Source organism: Trachurus japonicus, chromosome 22 (assembly GCF_045865225.1).
Source record: "Trachurus japonicus isolate A0001 chromosome 22, Traja_1.0".
NCBI classification, from domain to species: Eukaryota; Metazoa; Chordata; class Actinopteri; order Carangiformes; family Carangidae; genus Trachurus; species Trachurus japonicus.
Genome location: NC_140928.1, coordinates 26100264 through 26110504, shown reverse-complemented (window position 1 = coordinate 26110504; position 10241 = coordinate 26100264). Strand labels below are relative to the sequence as shown.

The 10241-nt window shown below is 41.9% G+C and overlaps 1 protein-coding gene across 1 annotated transcript; it reads left to right on the top strand.

The window, feature by feature from the left end:
• Positions 1-811: 811 nt before the first annotated feature.
• Positions 812-7064, top strand: dio2 (iodothyronine deiodinase 2). The gene is made up of 2 exons (XM_085767195.1): positions 812-1384; positions 2730-7064. The coding sequence occupies exons 1-2, from the start codon at positions 1160-1162 to the stop codon at positions 3312-3314; spliced, it is 810 nt and encodes a 269-aa protein (XP_085623321.1). The 5' UTR covers positions 812-1159; the 3' UTR covers positions 3315-7064.
• The last annotated feature ends 3177 nt before the right edge of the window (positions 7065-10241 follow it).

Genomic DNA, 10241 nt, shown 5'->3' with positions numbered 1-10241 from the left:
AATCAAATGGTAGGCTACCTCATTTCTGAAAAACAGACGAACAATACAAAAGTTACATGCATGAATACACCTCCAAAACTGACCTATTAGTGGTAGTAGAGAGCTTGCACAGACATGAAATGGTGAAAGTAGAATCTGAGTAACTACAATCAGTGACCCAATTCTCCAGTTTTCAGCCGTGCAGCCATGCAGAAGACTAGCTAAGTGAAGGAAAATCTAGAAAAAGGACAAGTATGATGCTTTTAAGATGGGAAAAACAGGTAACAAACAACCTTTCTTTGTGAAGTTTGCATGGTCCATATGGGTTCTCTCCAGACACGAGGTTGATTGGCTCCAGCCCCCCATGACCCTGCACAGGTAAGCAGTACATCTAATAAATTAATGGATTCCTTATAATCCAAAGGGCTTCATTCTTTGATTGAAAAAAGCAGTCCATTTGTTTCTGTATCAAATCCTTTTCTATATTTTGCAAAGGCAACTCAAATGAACAGGCAGTGCTGTGAGAGCAGGATTTAATTATTAACACCTCTGATCAAGGTAAACAAAGCAGTGCCAAAAATAGTTCAACACCATAATAAGAAGTTCAACACATAAGCTGGGCACATGTGTGCTTATAAAATATACTGGGCCTATATAAAATCATAAAAGGTGACTATAGGTGGTTATCATCACATAAACCTATATGTGAAGCAGGGCTTTATCCAGTTGTGCCAAGCTTTGTTGTTATCTGCAAGTGTTATTCTTTCCACTGGGTCATTAAATAATAAATGGCTGATGATAAAAAAAAAAAAAACGAGCCTAGCTGCAGCTCAGTTCAATCTGTTTACAGAGCTGAGGGAGGAGAGGAAAGAAGAAGGAGGGGACAGAGGTTATGCGCTCCCTCTGACGTCAGAATCTAGCCACAAAGATAAGCCGGGAGGTTTAATATGAAGTACAATGTTCGTCCATTTAAGAAGAGTGATTGAGTCAAAGCGCCTCCCGGCACCTGAAGGATAACACGGCAGTCAGGAGACACCTGGTCTAGGCTACACCTCCCGGTGTCTGCTGCAGCCCCCGGAGCGGAGCACCAACTATGAGGAGCGGTTGAGCCCCTCTGCGTAATGAAGGGCTGTCTGAAATAATTCGCCTGCCGCCATATAAAGGCAGAAAGAGGGGGAAAATGGGAATGGCGAGTGAGGATTTGCTGGTGACACTTCAGATACTACCTGGATTCTTCTCAAACTGTCTGTTCCTGGCCCTCTACGACTCGGTGGTGCTGGTGAAGCGCGTTGTGTCGCTGCTCAGCAGCTCCAGGTCCGCCGGCTCCGGAGAGTGGCGCCGTATGCTCACCTCAGCCGGGCTGCGCTCCATCTGGAACAGCTTCCTACTAGACGCCTACAAGCAGGTAACGTTGCTGTCAATGCCCCCCCACCCCCCGGGTTCATTCATTCATTCGGAGCTGAAAGTTGACATGTCTCAATCCAAGGCTGTCACATCACAGCGTCTGCTTTGATTTTGTTTGCACCTTTTTTTCCCTCCTCCATTCCGCTGGTTGTACTTAGTGAGGGAGTAGAGGAGACAGAGGAGGGGGGGTCGCCCCCCCCCCCATGAGCTCATATTTAGCTCAGTGTGTAATGATGCAGCTGAATTCCCACTTGCTTTTCCTGTTCAAGTTCTACTGTACAGTGTGTGAAGCAGCAGTCAGTGGTGAGTTGCTGAGCTGCACACTCTCACAGTTTGGGGATCACAACGCCCTCTTGTTTTCCTTTGCCCTCAGCTCTATGTTTTAATAAGTAAGTGTTCTACTTGTAATGTGTGATTAGTGATTAGTGATTATTGTCTCTCCAATGGGTTAGTCTCATGTCACTCCTGCGGGTTCAGCTTGTTGCACTTGTCAACTTCATCACTCTGTCAGCAGTTTGAAGCAGAAGACAGTGTAAGGTGTATGAGAACTGCTGACAGGCTGAAGTCATAATTTGAAATTAATTTGCATTCCCAAAAGACATGTGCATTGATTTGGAGGACTGCCAGTTCTATGTTCTATGAAAAAAAAATGTTCCAAGTATATGTCAAGTTTTAGTCAATGTTAAGCTGTCAGTAGATTATTTTGAGTGATGTCTTACGTCTCTATCAGACAGTAAGGTAACATTTATAAAACTGGTGGGTACAGTTAGCTCCTCTCAGTGACGTGATCATATTCAAGAAAGGCCTGAATGTCCTCGTAGAGCAGGAACTACCGTTGAGTTGCTTAAGGTATGGCTATAATTACTTCCTGAAGCTTGGGAACCTAATTTTCACTCCAGTTTATAGTTGGATTCACACACCAGTAGACTGTTCCCGCCTGAATATTTTGCCTGATTCTAAGATGGTTAGCTCTAATGCTGACTTTGTTACTGTGCTCCTTTTATTCTGCTGTGTATTTGATGCAGCAGGTCACAACCAAGGGATGTTCCTTGTGCTGAATCAAATGCATAAGAGTTAAGATTGTCACGTGGAGTGATATGCTATTAAGCTGTCTTCTTCAGTTAGTATTGGCATAGTTGAATTTTCTATTTTTCACAAGGGTGTTTATCCTTTGCAATAAGTAGTGCAAAGAACCAGTGTAACAACATAGAGCTTTAATATAACATAAAGGCAGAAAGACAGACACTATGTAGTTCTCTGAAATCCACAACAAGGGCTTAAGAGATAAACACCTCCTTGATGTGTGCACTGTGAGTCAACATTAATCACTATTTTTGCCTCCACAGGTGAAACTTGGCTGCGAGGCGCCCAACTCTAAAGTGGTTAAAGTGCCTGATGGCGTACGGAGCGGCAGCAGCACCAGTAATGTGAGCCACGTGCCGAACGGCGCCACGTTCCGGACTGGGGACGAGTGCCGCCTTCTGGATTTCGAGTCATCAGACCGCCCTCTGGTGGTCAACTTCGGCTCAGCCACCTGACCCCCCTTCATCAGCCACCTGCCGGCTTTTCGGCAGTTGGTTGAGGACTTCAGCGACGTGGCTGATTTTCTGTTAGTGTACATTGACGAGGCCCACCCGTCCGACGGCTGGGTGGCCCCCCCCATGGGCTCTTATTCTTTCAACGTACGGAAACATCAGAACCTGGAAGAGCGGCTCGGAGCTGCACGCCAGCTCATTGAGCACTTCTCGCTGCCGCCGCAGTGTCAGCTGGTGGCTGACTGTATGGACAACAATGCCAATGTGGCCTACGGGGTGTCTAATGAAAGGGTGTGTATAGTACAACAGAAAAAGATTGCCTACCTGGGGGGTAAGGGGCCTTTTTTCTACAGTCTGAAGGATGTGCGCCAGTGGCTGGAACAGAGCTATGGTTAACAGGAGCTGTGATCAAAGGAGAACATTTTCCCTTGTGTCACTTTTAGAAGGCAGAAGTGTGAAGCAAAGGCACACCAGTCTGTTCAACTGAGATGAACATGTGTAACAGCTCCTGCTGATGGTCCACATTGAGTTGCTTTGAAGCAACAGAAGAAGGTAACAGTGTGTGTGTGCTTCAACTGTGCTTTTGCCTGGTTTTCCTTCCAATGAGCCAAATAACTGAAACAAAGAAAAAACACAAGTTCCTAATTTTTCAATATCTTTGATACAGGAATAAGTTTTTAATTATTTGATGGAGATTTTTTTCAATGTGATCATGTTATGCACTATGTCAACAACCTTATTTAATGTGGAATCTTTATATGCCCCCTTTTTTTAATTCATTTTTGTGCCTAAGTATTTACAGTACCTGTGGAAGTTTACTGAATCAAAGCAGATTTAAAGTGGCTTTTTGACTCTCGACCCTTCTAATACTACTTTCATTGACTTGAGAAGTACTGATAGGAATTAAATAAATGAATAGCTTCATTTTATCATACTCAATTAACATGAACTTTATAGTGATTAATAACGGTGTGTGGGCTCTGGACCGCAGCAAAACTCAGTTGAACTACGACCTAGTTGGTCAAAATTTGTCCATGTCTCTGTATGTGACAAGACTTTCACTGGACGTTCCCAGGGATCACTCCTTTTATATACAAAAGACACAATCATGTGTTTGTGTGTACCAGTGACACAGTGCTGCCCCAGCCCCTCACACACAAAAGCTTAGAGAGAGAGAGAGAGAGAGAGAGAGAGAGAGAGAGAGAGAGAGAGAGAGAGAGAGAGAGAGAGAGAGAGAGAGAGAGAGATCTCCTCTGCCTGGGGAACAGTGAAAATTGAGTTGGTGAGATAAAACTTTTATGTCACACATTTTCTTAATTACTCTAGTCATGGTACCCATCCTTACATTTTGATGTAATGTCCTATTTGTCTCTGTATAATTTATTTACAGAGACTCAACAATTCCCACCCAGAGTAAGCACTTGGCAAGGAAACCTTCCTTATATAATAAGGAATTTTATACATTTTTGTTACGCTCCTACTGATGTAAATAATAATCAAAGCAAAGAGTTGTAAGTATTACATTCAATTCAAGTAAATTTAGCAGCAGGTCTCAAACAGGGTCAGGAAGGCAGTTGGTGGTTTTCAGTAGCTGATCCAGATTCTAGAGGTCAAGAGGTGGGAGGACCTGCAGGGAGGGAGGGAGAGCGAGACAGAGACAGAGACAGAGACAGAGAGACATCCAGCCTGAGAAACTCTCAGTAGTCCTCTTGCCCCCTAAGTCAGTATGTCTGTATGGATAGGTGTCTGTATTGGTAGGTTATGCTTCACTGGACACTGTTCTGTTCTGTTATATGGTGATCATGAGTGAACCATGTCTTTCCACCCAGTCCGGTAACAAACCCAAATTCAGTGTGGTTTCTCACCCACCCACTCCACAACACTGCTATTGTTGTTTGAAGCTGCTGCTGTGTTGCTATGACCACATTCTTGGCTGAATTGTCTTTCAAACAAACCCAGGCTGGCAGGTTTCTCGTTTTGCTGCATTCACATCAGCCTGCAACAGAGAAGTAACCTTATAGCACAATTATGTTGATGACATTTAGATTCTGTAATAAATATGGTAACTTTATCCTCTGTTAGCAAAGTATGTTACAATACATACTTTTTTTTTGTTAACGTATCATGTTCATGAGCTGCTTTCATGTGCAGTTTTGTGTGGGAACAGTTATTCTAAGTCTTTCTCATCGTTCCTGCTTAATTAAACTGACCCCCTCTGTCATAAGTGTGCAACAAAGACATGCCCTTCCCAACGCGGCACCTCACTGAACCATTAAGTAGAAGGCATTTACCAAACAAGTGACTCAAAGCAACTGAGCCTTTATTGAAATCTCTCTTTATTTTGTATCTCTGTCTCTCTCTGACCCCTCATGTCAATTTGATTTTAAATCAGTCAGCTGCAGCAGTGAAGGGTCACTGATGTTGTATTAAAGGGTCTAAAAATGTATATTGTATTTTTTTTATGTGTTATACAATTCTATGAATGTTAAGAGGTGTTGTTTACTTCAACACTAAAGGGTCATTATAAAAAAAAGCCACTTTCAGTCGACTTTGATTCAGTGTCGTAAAACGATGAAGCAAACAAAATCAGTCAAATACTCCTCAAGGCACCGTGAACCACCATATGCATACATTACAGGTTCTGACATGTTATCATGATTGTACATTATGTCCCACACATATGTGGACATCCTTTCACTTTGCATGTATAATGACTGAGGTACCACGATCTACTGTAGATGTTACAAGCATTTAGAAGGGAACACTGTTCAACTGTTTCTACTGGCATAGACATCAGCACCCTGCTTGTTTAACCTGCACACATGTTAAGATGTGGTTTGGGTTAAATCTCGTGTTTTTGACCAATGTCATCTTTTAACAAAGTATTGTCTAAACATAATAATGGAACTGTCCACCTATTATAAGAAACAGTGGAGATTTGCAGATACATGACGACCAATTGAGATAAAAGTGAATCAACAGTGTTCCCTCACTATGTTTGTGCAAGCATTTGGAGGGCGGGGCCAAGCACCACCTCCTACTTACAGCACGTAGCCTAAATGATTTCATATGAATAAGAAGAAGCGCTTAGGCTGTGCTTTCGATAATCAGTATCGTCCAAAAACTGAGGACCTGCGACATACACACACACACACACACACACACACACACACACACACACATTTCCCACGCTTCACAGAGCAAAACGTTGGCTATCCTTTAGGATATAACCTGTACTATGAAGCTGGGTACCCGTATAACTGCAAACAAAATAATCATAGAACTAGAAAAGCACAAGAGGCTACAGAAATACTGCAACTGATCTCTTTTGTTCAACTTTTTTGGAAAATCTTGTTTTTCTGTTGACAGGTTTTAATGTGATGCTAATGTTTGCAGCCTGGATTACTATGGTGATTACTATGGTGATTAACAGCAGTTAAAAGCATCTTTGCAATCAGCCCAAGAGTGTTAACCTGCTCTGTGATAAGGGCCCCTGGTCAAAAAGGGACAGGTGTCTGGTAGCAGCTCAATCGTCAATGATGAGCAGCAATACATGTCAATGTTAAGTGATGTTTGAATTCCAAAAATAACTTAATCCTAAAAGTAACTCCAAAAGTACATGTCCACATAAACACATCCCAGAGGCAAATATTAGGCTAGAAAGTACTGAGTGGATCGGTGACGACCTCTACTTGTCTTGTTTAATGAATTTGGTTTAACAGAGAAGATTCACTTTCAAATATTTTTGGTGATCCTTTGAACATCCGTGTTGAGTTGAACTGTTAGTGATATGTATGGTTGAGATGGGTATAGAAGTGATAGCATTTTAGCTTTGTAGCACATACAGGTGGTTTGTTCTGGTCACAGTGGCAAAGGTGAGCAAATGAAAACCTTTGACGAAAGAGTCGCTGATTCAGTCTCTGGTTGGATGTTAACTGCACCTGGTCAACATGACACAGAACCATTGCATCTGCTTTCATTTCCATTATCTCTGTGACTCATACAGACATCTCTGTTTTCCATTTCATCCTCTGTCTTCTTTTTTTTTTTCGTTACTGCTTAGTGCAATGTTTCTATTTTTGTAGTATGTCAAAGGAGAAAAATAAAAAGTGGAAAATAAAGAACAGTGCTAACTGCTGAAAGAGATTTATATGTTGTCCTTATGTCACAAATGGTCCTGGATGGCAGAATGTAAAAGAAAGGCCTGCTAACAAAGGAGAAAGCTATTGACACACACAAACACACATGCACCAAATTCCACCATAAATTAGAGAACCTTTTAGCTGCCATTCGACAAATAATTTGAAATTTCCAATGATAGAATAAGGGTTGGACAGGAACACTGTTTGATTTCAGCTGAAGAAAGAGAAGAAGTGATGATACTTTGATAGATATATTATGATGATAATAAGTTGATATTTTAATCTAAATTGCCTTTAATATCACAAAGCATCTTCTAACAGGCTACAAAATTATAGTGGCACTCAAGTATCAAAAACTGCAGTTCCTCTAATGACCACTAGAGGTAGGCTCCAAAAATGATCCCCATAAACTCTGGTGTTAATCTTTACAGCAGAAATAAACATATTTACAGCCTGGTGCAACAAAACCTTCATGACAGCTGTGCAGGAGGTGAATTTAATACAGTTTTATATGGTTCACTAACTGTATATGCTTGGTGTCACTTATGCTAATCCAGTCAGTGCACTTGACCTTTTAGTGCTGGTAAATGTCAGATATAATTTGGCTTGTTGGTTAATTAACAGCAAGTCCGTGAATCTGTTTTTAGAAGCGAGTGAACTTTTAGCACTATGGTCACTGTCAGTGTACTAACGATGCTAATGGGAGGGTGTGCTCACCACAGTTATTAACATCCGAGTCAGACACTGCAGAGGAGTCACAAGGCAAATAAAGGATACAGCTAGAAGACTTTATTTTTCACAGCCCAAAGACTGTAGCATCAGACTCTTATCATCTTCATTATGAAGTGAGTGACTTGTGTGGTGACACTCGGTTTGCTGCTCATTCAGTCCACAGGATGCTAACTTTTGACCGTTGACAGTGTATGGTGAGGTGTGCATTGTGATGGTGGGAGTGGGAAGGGAAAAACAGTGACAATGGCGGCAGTTGGTAACCTAATCAGGTGGATTATTCACTTATCGACATACTAATCCATTTAATAAAAGGTTGATGGTTGAAAGAACAGGGACACATTGTCAAAAAGATAATGAAAATAACACAAAAGAACAAATGACAAAATTGTAAGTTTAGTTTTTCTTGGTGCCAGTGAAAGCACTGACCAGAGGCAAGTGGATCAGTCTGATCCAACGCTATTCTGTTTAAAAATAAGTGAAGGGAGGGAGTAAAAAACGTTCAATTAAAAAGTCATGGACTGATGACAGTGGTGCATAACATATCACTGAGGCAATGTGATATGACACAAAGTGCTTTTCCATTCCCCTTTACACTATTTGAGCCCTTGCTGCCTCTGCACTCAGTGACCAGGTGATGTCATTTACTGTAGGTTTGTGAGGGTTCAACCATGATTGGGGGGAGGGGGGGCATGGTGTATCATTGACCGGACGGTTCGTCACCATCCTATTTGGGTGAACCCATACAATCCAATGTGCTTCACGTCAGAATAATGGCAGCTGCTCAACTCAACAGAAAACAGCCACAGCCAAACCACCAAAAAACATCTTAGCAGGTAAAAAACAGTGAGTAAACTGCAATTGTCAAGAACCTGAAACCTGAAGAAAGTAAAAACAAGACTTACAACCTTGTGGCCACCAGCAATCCTTGAATAGTGGCTAAAAAAATATGTTCTGACATCACTGTGACCACAGTCAAATCAGTTTGTCCTCTGGGTCCAAGAAGACATTTGAAGAAGTTCTCTCAAGGCATTACTGAGATATTGGGTTGTCAAGGTCAAAACCGTGTTTGCAAGGCTCTGTGACAGTGACGTCCACTATTTACATCTGCTGCTGTCTGTCTTATCTGTCTTCTCACAACTGCTACAACCATCTGTCCATCTGTCTGTCTGAGGGAAACAATCAGCTGATCTCACTGGGAAGTGGCAGAGGACGCTCACACAAATTCTCCAAGCATTTGGTAAATGTGACCTTTTAGACTCCCCCTGCATGTGTACGTGCAAAACACACACACACACTCCCTCTGTCTGTGTCTTGTACACACACACACACACACACACACACACACTGACCTGCTTTCCTAAAATATACTATCAGCAGTTCAAAGGATGAATGAAGACAAGAAGTTCAGCCAACACTGTAACAAACAACTTTGTTATAAGGGAGCAGGTACAGTACCAGTTAAAAGCTTGGACACACATTCTGATTCAATGGTTTTCTCTATTTTTTTTTTATTACTTTCTACTTTGCAGATCTATACTGAAGACATCAAAACTATGAAGGAATATGGAATTATCTAGCAAAAGTATTAATTAAAACAGAAGTATTAACTGTCACCTGGCATAAACCCAGTTGGATGGTTTGGGATGAGTTGGACCACAGAGTGAAGGCCCAGCACCTCTGGGAACTCCTTCAAGACTGTTGGGAAACCGTTCCAGGTGACGACCTCATGAAGCTGAAGACAGAATCAAAAGCTGTCATTAAAGCAAAAGGTGGCTGCTTCGAATAATCTAAAATCTAAAGCATTCTGCTTTGTCACTTTCTTATGTGTGAAAGAGTGTGAGTTGTTGAAAAAAAATTCAGGTGAGAAAGACTTGCTAGCTGCTAAGCTAATGCAATGTGAGTCAATTGAATTCATGCTAATGAGTTAGCCTGATGCATTGGTGGTAAAAAAAAAAAAAGGTCAACCACTAAATAAGAAATATGGTCTAAGTGAGTGAATGTTTTAATGAAATTCCGTGGATGTTGCTGGGACATAACAGCATTGACTGACATTTATCGTGTCGCTAGTCTGACAAACCACCAATCAGTCCTCTATGAGTCTATGGATACCGAGCAGTAGTGAAGGTACCTGAACTCAAAATGTTCCACCACTGGTGTTGTGAGGTTGTCAGGTAGAGGTTCTGAGGTTCTGAGTCAGTCGCTGTTGAGCATCCCACCAGGTCTTTGTTGTCTGGTGGCCTGCTGGTTTAAAAAGACAAAGCAATTTACAAACTGAATTTTGATTAAACACACACATATATCTCCTTGATGAGACCTGCTCAAGCAGCGTGCCCGATCAATACAGCCGCAGACATTGACGCTGTCCAGAAGCACATTCAGGTCCTTTTTGATAGAGATTATCACTGAGTCAGCGTCCTCCTTTTCTGCCCGTCCTCCTTGACAACAGGAG